The sequence below is a fragment of the Uloborus diversus genome, chromosome 7 (genome assembly GCF_026930045.1).
Source record: "Uloborus diversus isolate 005 chromosome 7, Udiv.v.3.1, whole genome shotgun sequence".
NCBI lineage: Eukaryota > Metazoa > Arthropoda > Arachnida > Araneae > Uloboridae > Uloborus > Uloborus diversus.
Window position 1 is genome coordinate 41,523,736 of NC_072737.1, and position 27,811 is coordinate 41,551,546.

The following is a 27,811-nucleotide window of genomic DNA, read 5'->3' on the forward strand; positions in this document are numbered from 1 at the left end:
ATTTAATTGACGCCATTATTCTCCTTTAGAAACAAGTTGAGAAAGAATTTTCTTGAAACAACGATGCTAGTTTACGCTTTTGTTCTTTTCTTGGTAGTTAAAGGTAAGAATTTTTCCAAAATGAATATTGATGTATCAAAATGCAACTAATTATTTATTTATATTGTGTGTGTAGAAATTGCAATGGTAAGTTCAACGATAAAAATCTTTACAAAGCTTTAGTTTAATACAACTAGCTATTTATGTGGGTTCCAACTCCTAAAATATTCATATTTAGTTAATTTCTAAACATTAAAAACAGTAACTGCAAAACAATTGGCCACATTTGCGACCAAATCTCAAAAAGATAATTGAGTTCAAATTTCTAAGGGATCGTGCTTAAAATGAGATGAGAAGACATCGCCCCTATTAAAAGAAAACCGAAAAAGAGAAACAACTGCATATAATTTATTCTTTTCATCGCCACTTAAAAATGATAGGAAGTGTTACACAAAACTGCGTAAATACCCAATTAAAAAAGTTCGCCCAAGTCAAAAAAAAAAAAAATCAAATTTGTTAAGTCGTTTATACAGGGTGTTTTTTAATTCTTGGGCAAATCTTTAAGGGGTGATAGTACATATCAGGACCGAAAATATAATGGCAAAAATAAGGATCCCAAACGGCTTCCGAAGGAGATAGGTGCCATTGAAGTTAAGGGTCCAAAATTTCAAGTGATCATAAAAAACGGAAAAATTGGTCGATTCGTTGCGGTTTTCACTAAAAATATTCTTTTTATCAGTATTTTCTTGAAAATACATTTTTTAAGATATAGTTTTAAAAATATCGATAGAGGGTGTTTTAGACTTTGGAGAAACGAATAACTATTTTTTACGCTATTTTTGAATCTCATTAGATTTTTTCTAATGCTTGGACTTCAACTTAAATTTTCAGCTCAAAATTAGAATCATTGGGCTTCATTAAGTTGCGCAAACTGAACTGCGATCAGAAGTTGAAATATAATCTGTCACAAAAAAAAAAAAAAAAAAGAAAATTAATTTGAATTCTGAAATTTTGAATCCAAATTATGTTTTTCGCAATCACGAACTGAGACAGGACCCTACTCATTGGAGTTATTGTTTCTAGAAACGGCTCCTGCCCCCCCCCCCAACCCTGCCTCTCCTCCTGGGCGGTTACGTGTGCATAGTTGTGTGTGTGCGTAGACCTGTGTGTATGCACGTAGGCGTGTGTGAGTGTATGTGTGTGTAAGTCGTGTGTGTGTATGTGTGTGAACGTGCGTGTGTGTAGGACATAGACGCCTCCGACCAGGAGATCGGATAGCTTAAAGCCGGAGCAGCCGCGCCGCGCCGCCAGCAGAGGACGGTGGGCAGTGGTGCTGCAAAGGCTTCTGGTCCAAGTTGAAAAAGGCACGGACACCAAAAACGGTCAAATGAGAACAATAAGCAATCGTGATTGCTCAAAAAAAAAAAAAAAAAAACATCAACCCAGAAGGAAACAAGTGATCTTCACGAAATTTAAAATGTATGTGACCTATAACAAGATAACGAAATAATTACAAGTTCAGAGCAAAAGATTGTTTTATTAAGAGGTTATGGCAAAATAAAGGTTACTAATCTAAGTTGTAGTATAGCCTTCTTTAGCAGCTATACAAGACAAAACACGGCGTGGTACGGAGTGAAATAGGTTACCTATGACCACTGAGAATAAATCGGGATTCATCGTTGAAGATAACATGCCTCCTGTCTGTCACAACCCATGTAATCAAGTGCAGCGAAACTCCAATCCATCGCAATGGACGCCGCGCCGGTTTGATATACCAGCGTTTTTCTGTTTACTCAGGATTGTTTTTCTTGGTACCATCAGTTTCTTGGAAGGTGTTAAACGCTAAGGAACTAATGTTAGCTAGCTTTTTTTATACTGTAGTGGCCGCTCTTAAGATGTACGATTTTCGCCCTCATTTCTGTTTCTACAATGTCTTAACCGACCGTAATGGAGTAATTCATTTATTATTACCTACACTAAGCTAATACCGTATCGCTCCAACCAAAGTGGCGGCATATACGCGCGTAAAACCATCCTGCTTCTCTGAGACCTACTGTACGTTCCTTTAAAAAGCCCAACTATTGTTCGTATACCTCTAGAAGGTCGTACTACTCACAGTAGTGTCCTTACAACTCGGCAGTTTCTTTTGAAGTGCCCTTTGACACACGCTTTCACACATTCAATCGTACATATCTGCGCATCTTGTATGCGTATAGCGCGCTAACCCTTTCGTCACTAGTGACGAAATTTTAATCATCTCCTTACCAAACTGCATTCCTGCCGAGTTTGTTGGTTGCAGTTCACTTTATTCTTGATTCATACATTTTTTTGTGACAAAGTGTATTTCAACCTTTGAAGGAAGCTCAAGTTTTCGCTACTTAATCACTCCCAACAATTCAGATTTTGAGCTCCAAGTTTAAGTCCAAGCATTAGAAAACATTCAATGAGATTCAAAAGTAGCAGAAAAAAAAGATGTGCTTTACTCCAAAGTTTAAAGCCCCTCTGTCGGCATTTTTTTGAACTACATCTTCAAAATCTATCTTCAAGGAAATACTGATAAAAAGAATAATGTTAACGAAAACCGCAAATGAAACGTTTAAATTTTCCGTTTTTTATGATCATTTGAAATTTTGGACCCTTAACTTCAATGGCGCCTATCTCCTTCGGAAGACGTTTGGGACCCTTGTTTTTGCCATTTGTCCAGATGTGTACTATCCCCCCAAAAAGTTTTGTTAATGAGTTCGAAAACATCCTGTATACCACCTTCCAAAGATCTTTACCCCCAAGATATAAATGAACACGAGTGTAAAGTGGTATAAAGTACAAATCACTGCGTTTCATATCTTGGTGAATATTGGTAGTACTGATGGCAAATGTGTTGTGCTCAAATTGTTTTTGCATGTTTAAAAGTTCTCTGAGCGTGAATGGGGGACCTGGGTGTCATATAGAAAGTTAAAATTTCATGGCTTTTTTTTTTTTTCACTTTTTTTTAAACTTCAAACTTTAAATATATTACCTCTGCAATTTATTTTAACCATATTTGTAATTTAGTGCGTATCTAGGAATCTAGAACTTACGGTTGGAGATATAGATGTCATATAAGTTGCACGCGGACAAGCAATGTACTTAACCCATTCAGACCTGGTGTCCGGTATACCGGACATACACTTTAAACAGCTACTAATCATTTAATAATTGATTTAATTTGTTGATTTTTTTTTGTAGTTGACTCTTTACATTCTACTTATTATAATCTGTGAAATAATTTTTCGTTTTGGGATTGACAATACTGACATATAAGGATTGAGAGATAGAGAGTGGCTCATTTTTCCAGCCATGGATTTTCATCTGAAAAGCGAGGTTTTTTTCCTGATTTTTTAAAAAATATATAATTTTTAATTAATCGTTTCAAACGCTTATATTATGTTTTATAATTGTTTGTAGAACATTTTATAAGGAAGTTTGTTCGGTATTTTATAGTTTTTGTATATGATATATTGATTTAAAAAATATAAATCCGGAACATTGGACGTGCCATAACTGTTTTAATTTTTCTCCTACAAACTCAAAATTTTGTCTATAAAATACCTTTTACTCTAGTACACTCTGTACCAAATATCAACATTTTTGGTCCAATATTTCATAATTCCGACTGAAGGGGTTAATTCCGACTTATTTCTAGTACGTAATTAGATAAAAACGGGAAAAAAAAATAAATAAAATTTTCAAGTTAAACCTATAAAAAATCTTTACATAAAGCCTGAAAGATTTAATTACTTTAGTATATTATGGATTACATTTTTTGAAAAACTTTAATTATCAAAAAAATAGCATTACTTTTCTCGTTATATGCTATAACTAACTTTATTACTTCGAAATGGACTAATTAACTTACAAAAACAATGAAAACTTATTCCGAATGTTCCCTATTGTTCTACTCAACGAAATAAGATAAAATTAACTTTTAATATTTATCGAAGAAAGGTTAATGAGTTTTAAACTAGATTAACAACGGAACATATTTTCAAATATCCAGAGTCAAAAATATGATAATTTTTGGATTTCCGAAAAGATATTTCCTTTTGTTCTATTGTTAGATTAAAATTTTAAGTTTTCTTCATATTTACGATAATTTAAACGAGCAATGACGAAGTGAAATTATTTTTCTCTATTAAATATTAGCTATATAGTGCCGGCAAAAAAAATCTTTACATTTAGTTGAGAATTAAAAACTTTATATGCAAACTTCTTGTCATTTTTTTTGGCATGTTCCCTAGTTATTTGGCCGAATACCGTATATTGGGCTAGATTGTGGCCGAATATTTTGTATTTGGCCAATTCACAAGGGAGCATGCCAAGCAAAGTCACGACAAGAAGTTTGCATGGAAAGTTTTTAATTGCCAACCAAATGTAGAGATTTTTTTTTTTTTTTTGCCAGCACTATACAAGCTATGTAGAATTTATTTTTATATTTTCGTGTAAGTGTCTCTTATACCCACGGAGATATAAGCATTTCTTTCAGAAATGCAAATTTTATTTTGAGGTTTTCGGCTCATAGCACGCAGAGTTTCCCGTCAACCGTTACTGAACTTTCAGAATATTTGACAGCATACAAGAGAAACATAATAATAAAATTGGAAATTAAAATATTGAAAACGTGTTGAAATATGAACGTTTAAAGCAGTTGAGTTTTCACTGCGCGTGTTTCATAATCCAAAGCCCAGATAGATCCTACGCCTCGTGATAAAATTCCAGCTGGATATCTTAAAAATTTAAAAAGTTATCAGCAATCTAATAAGCCAATTTCAATTATTCTTGAATAGGCGACGGATCGTAACGGGTCGTTCGCAAACTGATAACACTTGCCTAAGGGCGCCCATATGCAAAATTTTTAAGGGGGGGGGCAGATATTTCCCCCATGGTTTAGCATGATATTTTCCCCGTAGAAACCGATTTCAGTACAGATTAGAGTTATTAAAGTATGACATTTTTAATAAATTATTCATTAATGGCTGGAGAAGAAATGTTTTTACATTTTTGCAAAGAAAAAAGTACTAAAAGCAAGGAAGTTCCAATTTCTAAGGGGGGCTTCAGCCCCCTCTTGCCCCCCCCCATATGGGTGACCTTGCACTTGCCTGCCGTCATTCAGTGTGATTCATGATAAAAACATTATTTGCAAACGATCCCTCACGAGTCGTCGCCTATCAAAGAGTTATTGGAATTCCGCTCATTAGATCACTGATAACGTTTTAAAATTTAAAGATATCGTGCTGGAACTTTATCACGAGCTGAAGGATTTATCTGGGCTTTGGATTATGAAGGTTATAAATTGCTATGTTTCGCTCATGTGCAGTGAAAATTCAATTGCTTTAAACGTTCATATTTGATCAAATTTTCAATATTTTAACTTCAAATTTTATTATGTTTCTCTTGTATGCTGTCAAATTATCCTGAAGGTTTAGTAACGTTTGACTCAAAACTCCGCGTGTTATTAGCCAAAAACCTTTAAAAATAATCGTATTTTTGAAAGAAATGCCTGCATTTCCGTGGGTATAAAAGATACTTTCACGAAAATATAAAAATAAATTCTACATAGTTTGCACAGTACCGGTAAAAAAAATCTTTACATTTGGTTGGCATTTAAAAACTTAACATAACTTTTTCTTGTCATGATTTTACTTGGCATGCTCCCTTGTGAATTAGCCGAATACCGAATATTCGGCCAAATCACTAAGGAGCATGCCAAGTTAAGTCATAAAAAGAAGTTTGCATGTAAAGTTTTCAATTGCCAACCAAATGTAAAGATTTTTTTTACCGGCACTGTGCAAACAGAGATATTGAATTAAAATATTATTTTTATTCTCCAGCATTAAGTGTTTTAAATCATACTGCATTTTAAAACTGTGTGATCCAAATCTATTTTATCCGTATGCACGCTTATCCAAGTGTAGAACAAATTTTACGATTAAAAATATCTCCTGTTCCAATATTTTCGGTCTAATTCATGAGCAAAAAAACTGACTAGAACCCATCAGTTAGGAGAAACTACATTCAAGTACAATGGATGCAAAAATTAAAGTCACTGCAATATTTTAATACTTACTTCAACTGGAAAATCAAATCTTGGAATTTATGCTTACTTATGCTTTCTTGGCTTACTTAAGCTATTGCAGGGGTATTCAACCTTTCACATTTTTGGAAAATCTTTGAGTTTACTGCATTCGTGAAGGAATATCTCGATCAAAAAGCTGAAAAAGGGGGGAAGGGGAGGATCAAAGCTTCATGTTATTAAAATTTAAGAACATGTTTTTGCATTTTTTTTCATACAAGCATCATAATATGATAATGAAAGGTAAGGTGGCTAATGGGGTTGTTTGTTCGTTATACATTCTGTAAATACTGACAAAAAGATGCAAAAAATATATTTATTTGTATTTACTTTTTTTTTTGCTAGCAAATTATGTAATTTTTAAGAAAATCTGATATTTTACGAAAATTTTGGAGTTTTGATTAAACAAATAGTGATTATTTACGAAGTTCATGTCATAGTTCTAAGGATTTCTAGAAAACCGCGTAATCCAAGCTCTTTTGATCTATCAGAACCAGCAATCTGGTACAAAATTTAACAAGAAAACAGTAATAGAGAATGTGCAATTCACAAAAATTGTTTAATTGCTTGAAACCTATGCGATCGACTTGCAAATGACTCATGGTATTTTCGGTAAGTTACCGCCCTTTAGCCAGGGCTCTGTCGGTGTATTTCATGTATTTCTGCCTTAGCCCTGGCTAAAAGGTATGTAACTTACAAAAATACCATGCCTTGCCTTCAATTTTGAGTTGTACCGAACCACTGCTTCGGTCAATCGTCTGGTCAGTGCTAATTCTTAGATTGCCTACCAGTTTGTTTGGCACTCTTGGCTTTCTTATTAGGTTTTACACCTCCTGCTCAGTCACTTCCTATGCTGGGCTGATGCGTGCTAATAAACACGAAACTGCAGTCCTCGGCTGGAATTAATGAGGTGGCGGTGTATTTCATGTAAATGATTCATGTTTTAAATATAAATTAGCGACATTTTTATATAATTGAAATAAAGTTTAGGAATTTCTGACCAGTAAATAAATACATGTACACAAGTTCATTGAAAATGAACATTCTTATATAATAATATAGTTAAAAACAGTAGCATTTTTTAACTGATAGTAAAAACCTTTGTACATATGTAAATAATTGCAACATAAAGAATATTTAAAGTTCTGCTTCGTATTTATTATTATTATTATATTTGAATAAACAGTGAAGTAGTTACCTAATAAATCAACCGAACTAACCCATGAACAAATACAAATGTTTGATTCAAAGAAGGTTTGATATTTTTGTTTAAAACGAAAGTTTCATTAAAGCTTCTGCTTATTCTTTCATTTATTTCATATATGTTGTTGTTATTGTACATAAAGTATTTTTTTTTTTTTTTTGAACAATCACGATTGCTTATTGTTCTCATTTGACAGTCCTTGACGTTGTGGTTCCTTTTTCAGCTCGGACCAGCAGCACCACCGCCCACCGGCGACGGGACGGCTGCTCTGGTCCTGAGCACTGTCCCCCGGAATCAACTTCTGCTGGGTAGTGGCGTCCATGTCCTACACACGCATGCTCATTCACCCTCGCCTACGCGCGCGCGCCTTTACACACATACACAGGCCTACGGGCACACACGTAAGAATGCACACACACAAATATACACACGTAACCACCCAGGAGGAGGGACATGCTTGGGGGGGGAGCCATTTCTAGAAACAATAACTCTAATGAGTAGGGTTTTGTCGCTACTCGTGATTGCGAAAAACATAATTTGAATTCAAAGTTTCAGAATTCAAATTAGAATTGATTGGAGGAAGAGGGTCACAGGTTTTTTTGAGCAATCACGATTGCTTATTGTTCTTATTTGACAGTAATTGACGTTGTGGTTCTTTTTTTTTTGCCTTTTATTTCTTTTCTGTAAGTGTGCAGAAGGAAGCTACTGTTGCCAATTCATTTAAAAAAAAATCTTTTGGAACATTATTAAAAAAAAGAATAACTTCTTATTCACTGTAGAGCATTCATTATCTGGGATAATGAACCCAGTAAAAATAAGAGATTTTTTTTATGATTTGAGATTTCCAACGGTTTAAGCTTGCTGATGGTTTTAAACAAAAAAAATTTGTATCGCAAAAAGTATAATTTTTTTTTTAAAGAATTGCGATTAAACGTGATTAGCTATGCGATGTCTGTGTTGCCAATTCAATTTCAAATTTCAGAACAAAGAAAGTTCTTTCGAACTTTTCACAATACATTCATCTTAATTATTTGAAAAGATTAAAGTCTGTATGTCTGGATATCTGGATGTCTGTGACGCGCACGGCGCCTAGACCGTTCGGCCGATTGTCAGGAAATTTGGCACAAAATTAGTTCGTATCTTTGAGGGGAGTACTTTGGAGCGATTTTTTGAAAATTTGATTTTTTTCCCTTACATTCCAGTTTTAAGAACATTTTACCGAGCAAATTATCATAACAAGGACGAGTAAATTATCATAACGTGGAACCGTAACATGGGAGATCAAATGTACATGGCAAATTGACGAGAAATTCATCATCCATTATTTGTAAATATACAGGCGAATCAAATGAGCTTTTAATTTTCTGCTACGGGCAAAGCCGAGCGGGTACCGCTAGTAGTATATAAAAACCTTCCGGTTTATTTAACAGTATTTTTAACCTCCGACACACAAAGGAAGAGGGTTATAAGTTTGATGTGTCTGTGTATCTGTCTGTGGCACTCCAGCGCCTAAACGGATGGAACGATTTTGAAAAAAAAAAATGTTTGAAAAGAGAGTTGGTTAGAGAGTGTTCTTAGCTAGGTTGCGTCTTCGGATGGCATTAACGAAGATATCTACTAAAAACCTCTAAAATGTTTTTCGCGATTTTTGCAGTGAAAACATATATAAAAACTAAAAATTTAATACCAAATGAAGATAACTTCCATGTTATACAGAATTAGAATTATAACGCTTTTTTAAAACAGGATTTTAAATACGGATAAGCCTTTTTTCCACGCGATTGGTAACCGAATTCATTGTTGGCCGACAAGGAAATTAAAAGCAATGATTTAAAATTTTTATCTGTGGCCAGTTTCTATTTGCTAGCAAATACATACTAGTAATTGATTTTTAATAGTATATGGCTTTTAAAAATATTTTCAATTTTTCCTCTTGGTTCTACATTTGCGACTCAGTGGAGGTTTTTTTTTTTTTTTTTTTCATTTTTTTATTTTATAATATGTGTTTATTACATAATGTTAACGTCCCGTCGTTTCCTTCTCAAACACACACTTATTTCGTAAAAACAGTGTCTCGTGCATTAGGTCGAACAGTAGACGTGTTACGTCAGTCTTGTTGCTCATTTAATCTGACGCTTGAGTTGTTTTCGAGTTAGATACCCATAAGCTCTACAGAAACCTTTCTTCGTGGATAATGTTCTCAAGAATTTTATTCCCATTTTTCTCAACGAACCTTCTTTCACCTAAATCCAGAAAGATACATTCCTTTTCAGATCCTTTTCATGAAATGTTGTATGAATATTTGTTGTTGATGTTTCAGAGTATTCTTTCCGCTACACTAAGCGTATATCGCAGCCGAGATCTTAAATTTCACATTTTTGATCTGGTAGTCATTGTGATTCTTCGTATTTGTGTAACGATAGAGCTTGAGAAGTCTTTTGACAAGGAATCTTGGTTTCAAAAGCTTCCTGTTTTTGCAATTTTTAGTCAACTTAAAAATATACAGGTTTAGCATAAAAGAATATCCTGGTTTTAAAAAATTATATTTCATAAACTATTACACTTAGCACTATAATTGATACTAAAAATAAAGATAAACTGTCCGAGTTTTTTTTTTAAACGTAATTAACTAATTAAACGTGCACGTTCCGCACTAGCACAGCCAGAAATTTCTTCCGGGAGGGGTTTTTTGGTCACAATAGGCCTTACACATGCATTAACTACTGTAATAGGATTGACAACAATGTTAAAACCATAACCTCTGGGGGGGGGGGTATCCCCAAACGGAAAGTTTGGGAGGGAATTTAAAAAACCCCTTCTTTCCACCTTGCTGTGCCACTGACGTTCCGCAAATCTGGATTGGCCGTGCAGCTGATGATAATTTACCCTTTATGCATTGGCAAGCCAGATCCCCAAATCTAAACCCAAGTATTTTTTTTTTTTCATGAGCTTTCTTCAAAGATTTGATACACCACATTTGCTACAACATTCAAGAACTGAAAGACACATGTGTAGCACTACGAAAAATTGACCTTGAAACACTCAAAAATGCATGATATAGATGTGTGTCACGTTACAAAAAGCGCACCCATCGAACATTTGGGAGTGAAAAAAAAAACTTGTACAGTTTATCTTTATTTTTATGTATCATTTATAGTGCTAAGTGTATTTTATGTAGTTTATGAAATATAAATTTTTAAAACCGAGATATTCTTTTATGCTAACCCTGTATACAGTAAAACCTGTCTACAACGATACTGTTGGACCTAAAAAATATTGTTATAGACAGGTTATCGTTACAGACATTTTGATTATTTATGCTGACATCTTTCTGGGGAAAAGGAAATTATCGTTATGGACAGGTTTATTGTTATAAACAGTATTGTTACATACAAGTTTCACTGTAGTAGTTGATTTTATGAGAAGATTGCTGAACACACTTGAAAACATGGGAAATCAAAATCATTTCAGCATTAACCCCCCCCCCTAAATATTAATACGTTTACATAAGAGAGAGAGAGAGACAGAAGAGGGCAGAGAATTTCTAATGGTGAGATGGAAGATCAACCGGTAACAAGAGACGAAGATAAAAAGTATCAGCCAAATAGACAAAGCCCGTTTTTGAGAGTTTCTGATTTTTGTAAATTTTAATTAAAAAAATAACTCTTCTCCGTTACTAAGGGTATTTATTTATGCATTGCTTCTTTTTTCCAAGTTCGGCAGACCATTTAATATCTAATGAATTTGCTTTTTAGGAAATAAATTTCATAAGCACTATTGCTCTCACCTTTTTCGAACTGAGTCATTTGCTTTTTAACGGCTCATTATGATCCTTCAGAAACATTACATAGCAAGCTCGAATTATATGCAAACTCTTATATTTACTAGAAAGTATTCTTTCCTTGCGCAATGTGGTTCCCTAATATGTCAATGGCCCACTATACAAATGCTTATCTAGTGCCTTAAACTCAAATTGAAGTTAAACACCTCAAAACAACATGAAAAATAACGAAATAGCAAATAAAAATAATACTCGTGCTTCGTGGTTTTTTAAATTCCAATGATCCCCCCCCCCCCCCTTCTGCCTTCCTCTATAGCATCACTGTCGACCGGCCCCTCCCGATGCTGCTCCTCTAGCGAAAACCGTCTCCAGGTTGCGTCCATATCCTACACACACACTTATACATACACACACGCATGGCCACAAACACGCACGCCTACACACACACACATACACACACAAACACAGACGCCTACATACACACACACACTCGTGATTGCGAAAAACATAATTTGAATTCAAGATGTCAAAATTCAAATTATTATTATTATTTTGCTATCGCGGTAACACAGGATGGCAATTCACATTGCTATTTGTGTATTGTAACGCTGTTCTCGTGTTTTTCATTGTTCACACTAACGCGATCATTTTGATTGCCAAGTTAAATTTTTTATTATGCAGGTGGAATTGGACAGGTGGTAGAGTGTAACGAGGATCCAGTGCCCTTTTGCAGCAGAGGAATTAGAACCTTCGAAATACCAAATTCAGAACAAGAATTTACAGAATTATGTGAGTAAGTATTTTCTGAACTTCACCATTTTAATGATTTTCGTGTAGAGTTTTTTTTTTTTTTCAACATTCAATTTATTTTTGAGTTTATCTTTTGTTTCTAAGTGATTTGAATCAGAATACAGTAAAATGTCTTATGAGTAGAAAACGAAATTCTCTCAAAACCTATAAATATCTAAATTTCAAACTGCCAAGAAGGTTTTTCATGTTTCTTTATACTCTACTCATTTGAACGCATTTTCATTCTCCAACAACTAGTTGCCTTTTAGTTAGAAAACCTTACAACCGCCCATATTCAAAGACATAAGTGATAGGTTCATTCTAATGACCCATTCTGGGGATTCAGAAAGGGTTGTTGGGTGAAAGACAATTGCCATAACCCCTAGGATGCATGAGATGAATAAATGTTAGGTTGAGATTGAATACCAGCTGACCAGTTTAGTCAAGAAGTTCCGTCTAGAACTTAACGAGCCTACTCTCCCGCATACCAACACCGACTTTCAAACAACAGGTTAATATTCTCTTAAAAAGCTAATGTTGCAAATTTTGTCAAATACTCTGTTTTAACATGAAGAGCAGATTTTCGAAAGCAAAAATATGCCTTTCACTCAAAAAAAAAAAAAGAAGAAGAAATGGAAAAAAGAAATCTGATGAAAATAGATACGTAAAAAATAAATGAACGACTTAATAAAGTAGCAGCTTCTTTACACAATGCAAATGTTAAGTTATTTGAACTGTTTAAAATTGAACAAAAATTGTTCAAATTAAAAAATGAAATCTAGGAATGTAGTCTCCCCGCCTAGATCTAATTTTAAAAAAAACGAGCTGATGTGATGACATGACTTCCTTTTACACCAATTAAATGTTATTTCCCCCATTATTGGAAATTTTAATGTGATTCAATGGTTAGCTTTCTAAATATCACCAACAATGGCCAAATTGAAACCAGATTTTAAAAAAAATCGCCAAATTTCTCGCATAGTTGGCAACAAAACTTGGCGGCCAGAAGCCTGGCGATCACATTCGAATGCAACCAAAAAGGAAGGTGCACAACTAGAGTCTACGTATCAAATTTCAACTTTCTAGGACATACCGTTCTTGAGTTATGCGACATACATACGCACATACATACGTACATACAGACGTCACGAGAAAACTCGTAGTATTTCACTCGGGAATCGTCAAACTGGATATTTCGGGCGTTTATACGTTCTTAAGTATATATGCACGTTTGGTCGCGTCGAAAAAAACTCAACATTCATTCGGAGGTGGGCAAAATGGAAATTAAGGACGATTTTTTAGTGAAAATTTTTCTACGAATCCAATACTTTCTACCAGGCTAAAAACGAGGACGAGTGAATTTAAGTTTGCTTGAGAATCAGCGACAACTTTTGTATTATTTGTGTATATTGTACACAATATTGTACTTCACACGTATATTGTACTTAAATCTACTGCTAACATAATGCATCCTAGGAGTGACAGAAAATTTTGTATCATATTGTCTACATTCTCAGGACAATCTTATCATTTTATCGAAAGCACTTCTATGTAAAACAAAGTCTTCCAAAAGAAAAAGGTATTTAATGAGTAATGCCATTATTAGTATTTTTCTTATTACGCTATGCTTTTTTCGAAAAATTCAGTGTTAACTTTTAAATATAATTTAAACTAATTCAAACTTTGGTATTTCTCCTTCAGTATTCTCGGTACGAGTGCAAAAATATGCGGAAGCATTTCCGTTCCAACTGCTTCGTTCTTTGAAAAAAAAAAGGAATTTTTATTTGCTGAAAGAACTGCCCACTCTATTATCCACCCACTCGAGTTGATTTTGTTCACAAACGCAAAATGAAAACTCCCACCTGCAATACTCTCATATAAAGACTTTTTCCCAAAGAACATGAAAGTTGCTCTCATAACTACACAAATTTGTAAGTAAAAAAACTGCATTGGATTTTCATATATTTTTGTATAGATTTCAGCGTGGTAAAAAAACAACAACAAAAAAAATTTCTTTAACCTTTTTTTTTTTTTTTTTTTTGCTAATTTAAGTTTGTGGTTATCTAAAAATTGTATATTCTTTCTTTGATTTAAAAAATGACCCTACTACTTATCTCATTAATTTTACTAATTGTCTAGTTAAACTTGTCTAGTTAAACACTTTTGAAGACGGATATTTGTCCTCTTTATTAGAACATTTTAAAGCACACTTTTTGGAATGGTTTCCGAAACACTTAGTAAGATTTATATTAGTTTTGTCAAAAATGTGCTTTAGTTTCAAAAAAAACCCTGTAGCCAACCTTTTTAGTTGTGCGGCCCACCAGTTTTGTAGAAAACATCATTGAGGTCCACAAACTACTGTATATTACTTGCACAGCCAAAATTTCCTTTCTGGGCGGGGGGGGGGGGAGAGTGGAGGATAGCTTCTGCTCATAACTGTCCCTAAGTGTAAATAATATATTGTATTAAGATTGAATGGTGTTGAAAACAAGAGTTTTGGAGATTTTAACCACCCTCTCCCCTCATGCTTCATCACTGATATAGGTATACTATACAAAAACATTTTTTAAAATAATTTTGAGAAAGAAAATACTAAGTTTATTGCATTCACCTAGCTGGAATACCTGTAAAAAAATTAAAAAAGAAGTCTGGAAAGTGAAAGCTCCATGAGATTTTCGATGCTGTCTTTTCTCTACATAAGAGTTCATATCTGGATTAAAATTGGATAGTTTCAATCTCAAATAACTGTCAAAATTCAATGCATTCCTACATTCTTTCTTTAAAAAACTGCAATGAAAAAGTCTCGTTCAAACAGGTAGGTTGTCCAAAAAAACCATAAATGTCTCAATTCACTGATTAGTCATGGCTGTTCAACTAAGGAGGACCATTTTTAACTTGAAGCTTGAAGCTAATACTAGTAGTTTCTTTGGCAATTTTCTGTAAAGGAGTTTCTGATTCATTAGATTTCTTCTTCAATTAAAGTTCCTAAGACATATGAAAATTTTTTTATCTTAAATTTTCTGTTAGCTATGAGCCAGGGAGAGCTTTTGAGTGGCGGTACATCTAATATGTAAATTTTCTCAAAAAACGGAAATTAAGATCCCCAAGATTTATGTTGGTTCACGTTCTTAACCAGTGTCCACGGCCCAGTAACACGCTGTTCACGGCCCACTTGTGGGCCGCAGCCCATGGGTTGGGAACCGCTGCGAGGTGATGGGGATACCTTGGAAAACATTTTCAATAAATGTGACCGCTAAAAAAAATTCAGCAAAACTGTCTCATGTTGCTCCATTTTTCCCCGCAGCTCTGTGATTTGGGTAACCAAGTTCATCGTGAAAAACCAGATAAGGATAAATTGAATTTATGTACAGTGAAACCTGTGTAAGTTGACCACTCGCGGTGCAGTACTTTGGCGGTCAACTTAGACAGGTGGTCAACTTATAAAGGGCGGTAATTATTATTATTTTTTTTTTTTGTGACATTTCTTGCACCATGTATTCATTTTTTGAATAATTCACCCTTACTCTTTCTGTTCAACTGACTTTCATTGTTTCACATCATTAAAAATGAAACAATAATTAAGAATACTATTCAAATAATTTTGTTATTTTTTCCTTGTTTTTAACTATATTAGACACTGTAGTTTTAAAAATTCCATATGTGCCAGCTAATTTTCTCTGGCTTTCTCCATTTTCAATTAATTTTTTTAATATTTCATGCTTTTTGTTAATCTCAAGTTCAACTAACTTTCTTTTTGAAGAATTTTTATGTGAAACTTATAGCACAAAGAGCAACAAGCTCGACTCTCCCAGTTCATAAAGACAAAATTAAAATCTCCTCTCTCTTAATCCCTTGCACCAGAAATATGTAACTTTACTCATTAGCAGGCGCAGATCTGCGTATCCGCAGTGCGAGGGGCCCTTGTCCTTAAAGGGGCTAACAGCCCTAGAAATTGAAGAAAAAATAGAAAAAAACTAGCACTAAGACTTATTTACTTTACAAATAGACACTGCTGGCCACTAGGGAGAGGCCCTACATATTTTGTTGCAGGGGGGCCCAAAATGTATAGATCCGGGCCTGCTCCTTGTAGCACAAATCCTGTGTTGCCACAAGATATTGCAACTGAAAGAAAAGACTTGGAACTTTTCTACTGACACCTATTTTCATTGAACAGTACAAAAAGCTATCTCAAATAGAACAACAAATGAAAAACAAGTTTGGAGAATAAAGAGCAGCATAAGCTTTATGCTGTTGTTTAGTTAGTAAAATGCTAGTCTGTCATCAAAGCATTAAAAACATTCTTAGAAAGCTATCAAAAAGATAATAAAAATAATAATAATAAGAATAATAGTAATAAATAAATAAATAGATAATAAAATAGAATAATTTGCTGAAGAAAGTTTAAGAAAATAAACCAAGTGGTCAACTTACAAAGGGTTTTTTACAATACTCCAAACCAAATTTGGTGTACATTAGTGGTCAAGATAGACAGGTGGTCAAGATAGAGAGGTGGTCAAGTTACAGAGGTTTTCCTTCATTGTATGAGATAGGACTAATTCCGTTCCTGACAAAAGCGGTCAACATAGACAAGTGGTCAACTTTACAGGTTTTACTGTACTTCGATAAAAATTATGTCTGCCATACAATGGTGTAACAATGAAAAAAAGCAAGTAGTTCTCGAAAGACTATAGTAAAACAGGCTTATGTACGCATTTATTTGCCCTCGTGTCCTCGTTATAGGAATATGAGATCTTTATGTCTGCCGAAATTTTAGGAAGAGTCGCCAAACTTAGCGAGTTCCGGTGCAAACTTGATGACACCTTTCATACACTTGGCCGTTGGAAGACCTACCACAAATAGACGTTGAACTCCCGTGGTTCTTTCAATTTGTTGCCAAGTCTTCAGATTTGACGCTCTTCTTAAAACTTCGGAAGAATTTATGACCTTATGTCTCGATAACTGACAAATAATTTTTGCGCCAGAAAAAAAAAAAAGAAAAAAGAAATGCAATATGCTCTTTTGAATGCTACTTTTATTTCAATTCTTTTCATTATTGCACTATTCATGTGGCTTCCTAGATAGTACGCTATAACACTTATAGAAAACCACAACTTTAGTGATATCTTGTTCAAATTAGACCCTGTCTCGCGGACCAATTATAGCCCTTTAATACTTTCCTCCGTCAATTAACTCTTTCGCAGTTATTTTCCGCTTGCAAACCGGAGTAAACAATTGGGAGTTCATGTGGACCGTGTCAGGGACAGCAGGTCTTGTTAAAAATGGTACACTAAAATCCAAACTAATGTGTTATGTGTAAGCACCGTTTTGTTATTAATAAGACATACTTTTCAGTCAATGCTGAAAGACATTATGTTTGAAAGTTTGCCAATATTGTGTAGCATATGGTAGAGCTTTTTAAGGGAAAATTATTGCAAATCAATTCACAGAATGTGGCATGGAAATGGTGTCGAGAGAAGTTGATACTACGGCTGTTACCTCTTGACGAAGTTGACAAAGTTTCTTTCTTGAAAGCAATTTTTCAACTAGGATTCACAGCCCTTTCCAAATAAGAATGTATCCGCTGTTTGTCAAGTTAAATGTCGTTTTCCATGTTTTATTGTATATTCTGAACACTTCCAATGTCTGCTATTACACGTTCTTCCCTAATTTAGCACTCATAACAAATATTTTCATTATTTACCTATATTGTCTCTCTCCATTCTAGTATTTATGCCGAGTATTTCAACTGCTTGTCAAGTTACATCAGCTCTTGCCCAGACGGATTTTCGGTACTATTTTTTCGTCCGAATGATTTTGAAAATGTGCGGAACGCTTTGCATGAGCTGTGTGCAAATGGATCAAAACTCTCCAAGAGGGTTAGTATTTTTTACATGCAGCTCAACGGGGTAATCTCCAATCATTTGGGATTTTTCCAGCAATTAATGATCATTTTGCTTTCATTTTTAAATCACTTTTTAATACCACTGTTGCCATCAAGTGTGTAAAATTTAGTTTTATTCTGACAGCTTCTTCTCGGTGAGTCGACTTATAGATTAGGGGAGGGTGGGGCACAATGAGACGCGGGTTATAATGAGACAAAGCTATCTTTTGGATTTTTTAATTATAATCGGGAAATGATGCTAGTTACCCATGAATCTGCAGCAATTGGCCGAGTGGATTATGTGATATGAAGTTGCTTCTTGTGTTTGCAATCAAATGATCGTAATTTTTCAGATTTCAGGCAAGCAAACTTTTTTTTTTTTTAAGTTCTCGCAAGCATGCTCGTATAAAATGAAATCTCCTAAAAGCGTCTGTGCGTTTGAACTCGCAAAACTCGAGAACTACCCGCCCGATTTCGCTGAAATTTGCACAGTTAGTTCCTTTAAGTCCTGGAAAGGTTTGCTGACCAGTTCGAAAAAAATTCCATGAATAGTTCTTTTTTTTAATTCCGATTTGGGCCCAATTTTCGCTTAAATTCCTGAACATGAGGGTGAAAAATTACTTGCATATAGTAATATTATATATCGTTGGAAAGGGTAGAATTTTCCGCGTTCTACGCAATTTGTTTCAATGCTCTAACTTTATTACGGCTGGAGTTATTTGTGATTTTAGCTCGATTTTTTTAAGACTTAGTTGAAATTTAGGCACTACTTCTTTCATTAAATCCACCAATAAAAAGTGAAGGAATGTCTCACAGTTTTATTTTTGACACCATTGGAAAGAGCTGCTTTTTTTACTCCAGATCTAACTCGACTTACGGTCGAAAGTTTAACCCTCTATCTCACTTAGAAAAAAAAGTTACAAGCGAATTAAATAAAGTTCAAAAATCTGTTCTCTATTCAAGTTTTTAACCATTTTATTTTGCCTTTCCACGGCAACGCTTTTTGAATCCAATGTTTCTTCCCATCTTTCTCATTTGAAAACTTATTTTATTTCGTGTTTCCATGGTAACGCTTTTTAAATCCATCTTTCTCATTTTGATTCCTTAAAAGTATTTTAATATCCGTCGTCATTGTTTGAAAGGGAATTTTGCATGATTGTTTTTTCTTTTATTTAAGCCTGATTGCTGAATATACGTCAATTGACACAATTTTTAATTTCATGGCGGACCGAGCAAAGCCGGGCAACGCAGCTCGTATATACATACATAAGTTTCGAACACTGTTTTTTTAGTGTAACTACTTGTGAAACTTGCTTTGAAATCTTTCACTTTCAGCCTTCCTTTCCAATGTCGTCTGTCTCAAAATCACATTCTCTACACACTACCCAGTATGCGAACTAAGAAGTCAGTATGTGGTAGAGGATTACAAGGTCTATCTGCGTGATTCACTAAACCAAAGCCTTTTGGAACCAGATCAAGAAACGGATGCGTCCTCCCACTCTTTACATTGTTTGTAAGTATTGGCTGATCTTTTTATTTATTTTTTATTTCTTTAGAAGCGCTTGATATTATCCTAGTAAAACTAAAAAAATCTCTTTTTAAACCTAATTTCCCGTAAAAGTAAGAAATAGCATAGAAGGCTTAATGCATCTCAAAAATATGTCATAAACAAAAAATAGTCCAACATAAATACGATAATTAAATGAAAACATGAAAAAATTAAAATTTTGAAAGTATGATTTTGAGACAAAGAAATTCTGTGTCTGGCAGAGTGTCTGTCCCTCTCCCTCCCCTTTTTTAAGTTTTAAGTGAATTATCCGATTCGAACAAACATGTTTTAATCGAAAGATCTCGACAAGGACCCCTCATTTCCATACGTCACTTTTTGATTTGAACAATTTTTCATTAAACGTGGAACGGTTGAAAAAATTTAACATTAGCGTCTACGGGAAAATATAAGACAAGTATATATCCGAAATTGCTTTAAAAAAAAAAATTTCTTCGAAAAATCTCTTATTGATGAATATGTATAAAAAGTAAGAATTTTTTATTTATCTATTGAAAGGATATTTTCGGAACAATTTAAATATTTTAACATTAACGTCTATTGGAGAACTTTAAACCATTTTATCTAAAAAACCATTAAGACTAAAAATGATTTCTGCAGCATTTTTTTTTTTTTTTTTTTTTTGAAAAATGTACAAACCCTAAATATGTTTTTGATTTTTAGTTTAAAGAAATAGGAAAGAGGTAATTAAAAAAACTCGAAATACCATACTGTCGTAAAAGACTCAACATTGACGCAAGTCAAAGGGAGATAAGTACGACTGAATTACTACAGAAAAAATTCAAAGAGAAAATGTTTTTACAGCGAAATAGTTATTGTGGAGACGAGGTGTTTTTATTTTCATTCAATAGTTTTATTTATTTTTTTTCCCCATTTACGGCGGCGGAAAATAAAATAAAACTTGAAGACAACTGGCGGCATTATTTGTTCTTTTCTTGCTTTTTATGAGTCATGGGATGAGTTTGCAAATTTTAGAACGAATTGAATCATAAATGAGCGAGATACTGCGACATAAACTTAAGGATGTCCTTATTTGGCGCACTTACACCTTATAACTTTTACACAACCACTTTTTTAATTTATTTTTTGAATACTTACTTCTTAGCAACGCAGAATGATGAGTGCTTTGCAAACTACATCCCACTCACCCCGTCAATCATTGGGATTATTCTAATTCATAATCTTTCAGAAAAGTGTATTTATAACGATTTCACATCAAAAATCTCTCCTAAACCAGGTAAAGACTATGATTCAATCATAGTATCGCAACTAAAATACCTTTGCAATAATATTCTTTAAGATTTTGTGCAAAATCAAAGGCGTGAGAAAAAAAAAAGCTAAATAACTTTTCATGGGAATTGCTAATAGGCTCTTTCTTTCCTTCTCAGAAATACACAATGTTCATGTAATAAATTTTTTCATACAAATTTATGTAATTCACTGTCGTCTTTTATCTCATCCATCCGAGAAAAAAGTTGCCAAAACTATTAAAGACTGTTACGTTTTTCGTATTCACATCATTTCATCACAGCGTCTTTTTTTATTCTGGAAAAAAAACCAGTCAAGTTTTAAACAACTTTGGCTACTTTCGAATGGATTGGGAAGCCATGAGATTCATAACGTCGTAAATATTTTATTGCCACTACTAAGTGCAATATATATCGATTCCATGAAGATGTATGGAATGAAAAATATACTTTTACTGACATCAAAATATTTTATATTGTGTAAAAGAAATATTAAAAAATTGATGATTAATTTGATTTTGAAAAATAATAAAGAATTTGTTATTGTAAATTTTTAAAGAGGAGCCACTCTTTTTTTTTTTTTTTTGGTTTTCAAATTGCAGAGAAACTATAGCGAAAAAAATATTTTTCCTTAAAAATTGAGAGTTTGTGGTTAAGTCATACAAAAAACTATTTTCAAAGAGATAAAGGAATATTTTTTGATTAATGGCTTTTTGATTCATTTTTTTGTTTTCATTGTTAAGAATCAGACTTTTTATAACAAATAAGAACTTCTTGAAAAGTAATGCTTCTTTCATCATTTTTTCTTTTTTTCTTTTTGAGTAAACGTCGTAGGTAAATTGGCACATTTCATTTATTTAAAATTAACTGAAGTAAGTTTTCAATTTCATTTTTTTTTTTTTTTGGATAAAAAACATTTTTACTCTTTTTCCCCAATTTCATACCAATTAGTGTTTTGTAAATCTTAACATAATTTAAATGTATTTTTATCTTTGTACTCCATGCAATTCGCAGTAACATACGCCAATCATTGGCAAGTTATGGAAGTTTTCTTTGCTTTTTACTCTTTGTGTAAAACGTTTCTTTAGTAAACATCTCTAGTCCGTATAATATCTACTTTGTAGACTTGATCGTAAATTAAATTTCGTTACTCGTGATAATACACTTTTATACCTCGAATTATTTACTTTATTGCCCTTTAATTCTCTCTCCAAATTGAATTGCATTGACCTCTTATTAAATTTATTAAACAAATTATCTTCAACATTAGGAAGAAGTTAATTCAGCGTGCATTTTCAGTCATCCGCTTTTCTTTATAAGTTCGGTGTCAACATCAGTCTTCCATTACGGAGCCCAATCAGTTTCTTTCTTTTTTAGCATGATTAAAATTAATACAGATGACTTTCAATATAATGACTCCGTACCAGTATCTTTACACTGGAATTAATCAACATATAATTTCTATTCTGTAAGGATTCAGAGCAGGGTTGGGTTTTGAACAGTCCAAAAGCGGTTTAAGACAGGACAGGTGGTTTTTACCGTCCAAAACTGTCCAAAAGTATGCTAAAGCTAAAGGGATGTAACCTAATCAATTCGTATTTACTGAAATGTTCGTCATGCATAAATATAAACATTAATGAGGTTTAATTAATGAATATTTGATAATATTTTTCAAAATGTTCATTTCAAAATATTTTACTTAAAATAATTTGCCATAACTCTTATCACATAAAAACTTCCTTCTATGAAAGTTGGTTGAGTTATGAATGTAAATTCACAACACTACCAAGACAACTAATTTCAGTTACATTTATAAATCAAATTTAAATTTGCAATATTTAAAAAAAAGCTTATTTAATTTTAATGGTTTTTTGCAAATAAGTTTTACATTATGTTTTAACGAAAATTATTTATCAAAGCATACATTAAAGAACAAGAAGTTGATGATTAAACACTTATATTTTAAAACTTGTGCTATTCCTGTTTTAGTTCATATTTTTAATATAATACATTCTGTAACTACAAAAAATGTAATTTTTAGGATTTTTGTCAATTATTACACTACATTTTGAACACTTTCTTTTGTATATAAAAAAATGTCGAAAAATTTGGTTTATGGGGGGGGGGGGGAAAGAAGAAACTCATGCATACAAATTGAAATATTTAATGAATAATTTAATTTCTACGTAACTAGATTAAAATATGCTGTCTAAATAAGTTGCATCTATACTTATACTTGAACGTTCACATTGAATAAATGTGAACATTCAAGTATAAGTATAGATGCAACTTATATTAATATATGAATAAATATTAATATTGAATAAATATTATTAGATAGTCCAAAAAAAAACATAATTATGACACATTTTGTTCTGTTTTTGATATTTTCTCACAAAATATCGTTTCCGAAAAAATAGTTTTGTACAGTTTTGGACACAAGGGTTTTGGACAGGACGGTAAAAACCATGGTTTTTACTGTGGTTTTTACCTTAGTGTCTGAAACCTTGCCAACCCTGATTCAGAGTAAATGTTCTGACATTGAAATTCCTTGCATGGAATTTCTACGTTGGCGATAAAAATGTCGTCTAAATAAATGTGTTCACACTGAAATTAGTATACAAAAGATTTGTACAATAAACATTGTAGAAATCTTTGCTTTCACATTGTATTTTATCCATTGCAATTTTTGCTGTAACGGTTTCGAATCAAAGTTTTCATACTTTAATAAATCTAAAAAAAAAGTTACTACATTAAGCGTAATAAACCAATGCACTGGAGTCAATCTACATAGATTATTATCATTGCGATTTAGAGTCACAGCGTTCAAATTGTAACTAATCACAAAGATGCATGCAATATACCGACAGATTTGTTATCACATTCAGAAACTGCAGCTTCGCTCCTGTTAAGGACTCATCAGCCTGAAACAGTGAATAACCAAGCTTGAGGCAGAGGTCATCATTGAAGCTGAGAGTGCCAACAAATTGGTGGGAAAAGTAAATCTATCTCACCAGCAAGAACCCGCAGCCATGCTGCTGTTCAACTCGTAAATTAGAGGAAAAGCTTGGTTGATGACATCTGACTCCCGCTCGATTATGCACTATTCTAGACTAATGAGTCCATAACAAGGACGGACTGCAGTCTCTGGATGTCATAACCGGACTGTGGGTACAATTCTTGCAGTTCTGCCTTTGCCCTGGCTTAACGGCGTTAACTTACCTACTGCTTAATAATCGCAGATAATGTTTACAATACCAATTTCAAATTGTTGTTCTGAAATAAATCTACAGAAAGTTTCAACTTTCAAGGGAACGCTTTTGAATCACAATCATCCTATTGGAATCAAAGCCATCAATAACTTCTGCAACGAAGGTTCAAAATCAAGTAGTAAAAAGGTAGTGAAGGTTCAGTATCTTTATATTGAAGTTAATATGCACAGAATTTCTTCTGTAACCATCGCGAATGAATGTATTCCTTCAAGAACTACAGCAATAAAAATTAAGAATTAGTGTTTATATTGTAACAAATATCAGAGAATTTTTACAGTAAAGGAACCGAATTGATGTCTTTATCATAATAATAAACCCTCGGAATTTCAAATGAAGACCTTCCTACCAAAATTAACCTACAAAAAATTTCTATTGCATCGGTTCCGTATCAGTGTCTTTATAATGTCGTTGATCTACAATGAACTACTACAGTAAAAATTAAGAACTAGTTTGTTTTTGTTTTTTTGGAACGAACTGTAGAGAATTTCTACAGCAAAGTAAACGAATCAATGTCTTCACATCGGAGGTAAACCTATTAAGAATTTCTACAAAAAATCTTCTAAACCATTGCCTTCATATAGGCATTAATATGCAGAGAACTTCTGCAATGATGATAATGTACGATTAACTTTCTTCCATTTCAAGTTTGTAACTGGAATATATTTATATTTATTGCGGAAATTTTTCAATGTCTTATTTCTTTTTTTTTCATTTACTTGATTATCATTGCTATTTAAAATAGTTTTGTGAGTTTCAAACTGGGTAGTGACTTATTTTGAATTAAATAATATTGTTATTGAAAAATACATAATGGTAACATTTGGTAAACTGCAAATTCTAGTTAATATTAAATGGTCAAGTTAAGTTTATGCAAATGCGATATAAATTTAATATCACACGTAAGTTAGAGAAATTAAGCTCTTTTTACACCAAATATTTATTTTAAATTTACGCTATGTCTTTTGATTTTTATTGTTACATGAAATTTTTAGACTTTGTTCATGATCAATAGGTACACATATAGGCTCTTTGCTTTATTCAAAAATTGCATTCGTCACACTAGGGATCAAATTACTTTAAATTTTTTTACGACTGTACTATGCAAATAAAATAATTTATTAACTTTATCAAGTGTTTAACAGAGCAGGTAATTTTTGGTTTTTAATAAATAAATTTTTCACTATTTTTAAAGTATAACCCTCGCCTTTATTTTTTCAAATCCTCTAGTAATATTTTTTCAGTATGTTAGTGTTAATCTAAAGGTAAATAATTCTCGAGCAAAATAAATCATTAAGTGCCTGTAACAAAAAAATATTGAAACATTTTCTTAAAAAACATATGTGTTGTAAAATCTTGAATGTATTTTTGCATTCGTTTTCTTTGTGTTATAAATTTCCAGATGCAATTGATAGAAAAAAGAACCAAACTTCGTTAATATTCCTTACAATTTCAATTGTTTCTGTGTTTCAAACACATTTCTTCAGATTTCATTTAAATTTTAGAAAAACTGCCAAAACTTATAATGTAACCTTGTTTTCTCTTTCTCCAGGGAATCATTGATTTCTGTTGCATGTGTACTGCACCAAGTTGGAGTATCATGTGGATCTTTGTCAAAACTTTCCCTACTGTTACTGATTAGAAAATCGGGATTTCTACTTCGTTCTTGCAGTCTTGCTGATTTGGAAAACTTGAATACCCTCTTCATTAGTTATTTGGAAACAAAACAGGATGTAAAAGGAATGATTGAAGAAGCATTTTGGTTCGAAAGCAATCGTGTTTAATAAAATAAAACAGAAAACGAAAAAAATCTTATTTTCTCTATCTTTATGGATTCCTTTATTTCCTCCCTTTTGTTACAGATTTAGAAATCAGAGCCTCCGTTGCTCTTTTCGAAAAATTCTCCACCATGCTTTTTAATAACTTCGAAACAAAACAAGATGTCAAAAGAATAGTTGAAAAAGCATTTTAGTTCGAAGACACTAAACAGGTTTCAATTTTTATAATATTTCTTTTTTCTCCAGCTTTAGGGAATTTCATACTTCTGTTTATGTAAGGGTTGGACATAACAGGCGTCTTATGTGGATCTTTGTCGAAATTTTCTCTACTGTGACTGATCAGTAAATCTGGACATCGCTCCAGTAGTCTTCTTGCTGATTCGGAAAACTTGCCCTTTCCTTTCGTTAGCAACATTGAAAACAAAACAAGATGTCAAAGGAATTGTTGAAGAAACCTTTTGGTTCAAAGGCAATCTGATTCAATAGAATACAATTTAAAGAAATCTGGAAGCTGCTTTGAAAAAAATCTATAAATTGATGTGAAAATAAAATTACAACTTAATATGGTTTCAGAGCTCGATTTTTTTTTTTTTTAAATGTGCAGAGGAAAAATTACGCTGACATATTTAAAAACTGAAACATGTGGGTTTTTTTTTTCTTTTGAGCAATCACGATTGCTTATTGCTTTCATTTGACTGTTTTGATGTGCTATGATTTTATTTTAACGCCAGCACCCTCTGCAGCATCACCGTCAACCGACTCCTCACGATGCTGCTCCTCTAGCGAGAACCGTCTCCAGGTTGCGTCAATATCCTACACTTACACGCATACATACGCGCACGTACACACACACACACACAAACACATACACACATACATACACCTACACAAACATATACACACACAACTACCCACACACACATACACAAACACATACACACACAACTACCCACACACTCATACCTGCACACAGACACAAACACACATGCCTACACACATACACATAGCCACCTACATAACCCCCCCCCACACACACACATGAACACACACGCCTACATACACACACACTCGTGATTGCGAAAAACATAATTTGAATTCAAAAGGTCAAAATTCAATTTTTTTTTTTTTTTTTTTTTTTTTGAAGACTGCAAAATTTTGACGAAGAAAAAATATTTAAAAAAATATGATGAAGTAAAACTCCTGTTAGTTTTCAACTTTCTATTTTGAATGGGAAATGTAACAAAAAAAAAAACACGCAAAACCACTTTTTTTTTTACAAAATTTAAATTTTCTTCTTGGTATTAGGAAAAATATTAAAACACTTCCAAAAATATCAGCTACGTTATGAATATATTCACCTAGTACAAATTATTGAAGTGACAGAAATCAACCTTTCGTGGGATTCCATCCTGTTCTTATTACCCCACCCCCTCTCTCTTACTCTCTTCTCTCTCTTAGTGACTTTTTTTTACTTCCATTTACAAAGTAAGGGAAGTATTGTATTCACAAAAAAAAAGTCCTTCCAAAATCGGCCTTAATTTCCGTTTTGCTCTCCCCCGAATGAATACTGACTTTTTTTTTTTTTTTTTTACCCGACCGCACACCTTAGAACGTATGAACACCCGAAATATCCATTTTGACGAACCCCGAGTTAATTACAGCGAGTTTTTTCGAGACGTCCGTATGTACGTATGTATGTACGTATGTGTGTATGTGCGTATGTATGCATACGCACATACACACATACGTTACACACAAGACTGTTGAGTTATGCAAGCACATATGCTTGCATAACTCAAGAACGGTATGTCCTAGAAGTTGAAATTTGGTACGTAGACTCCTAGTGGGGGTCTATTTGTGCACCTCTCTTTTTGGTTGCATTCGGATGCTCCAAAGGGTTCCTTCACACCTTTTTGGGGGGGAAATCATTGTTAATTTCAATGCAAACTCAAGTCGTGTTATAATTTGGCAATATATCGCCAAGCTTTTGGTCGCCGACAAATTTGGCGCTTTTTTTTTAAATCTGGTTTTAATTCGTCCACTACTGGCGATATTTAGAGTTAGAAAAAACGTTTTTTTTTTTTTTTTTTTGGCTTCGGTTTGCATTAAATTTGGGTGAACATATTTGAAGTGTTTCTTTGCTTACT

The 27,811-nt window shown here is 33.2% G+C and overlaps 1 protein-coding gene across 2 annotated transcripts; it reads left to right on the plus strand.

Annotated features, from left to right (window-relative positions):
• LOC129226534 (uncharacterized) lies at positions 1-25,686 on the plus strand. Of its 2 annotated transcripts, XM_054861143.1 has the most exons (4): positions 7-103; positions 11,815-11,922; positions 19,139-19,316; positions 25,439-25,686. In XM_054861143.1, exons 1-4 carry the CDS (start codon positions 64-66, stop codon positions 25,668-25,670), a joined length of 558 nt encoding a protein of 185 aa, XP_054717118.1. In that variant the 5' UTR covers positions 7-63; the 3' UTR covers positions 25,671-25,686. The 2 variants fall into 2 exon arrangements, 1 of the variants encoding a protein (XP_054717118.1); XR_008580794.1 differs by lacking the exons at positions 19,139-19,316; positions 25,439-25,686 and adding an exon at positions 17,648-17,783 and having other exon boundaries at positions 1-103; positions 11,815-11,926.
• The last annotated feature ends 2,125 nt before the right edge of the window (positions 25,687-27,811 follow it).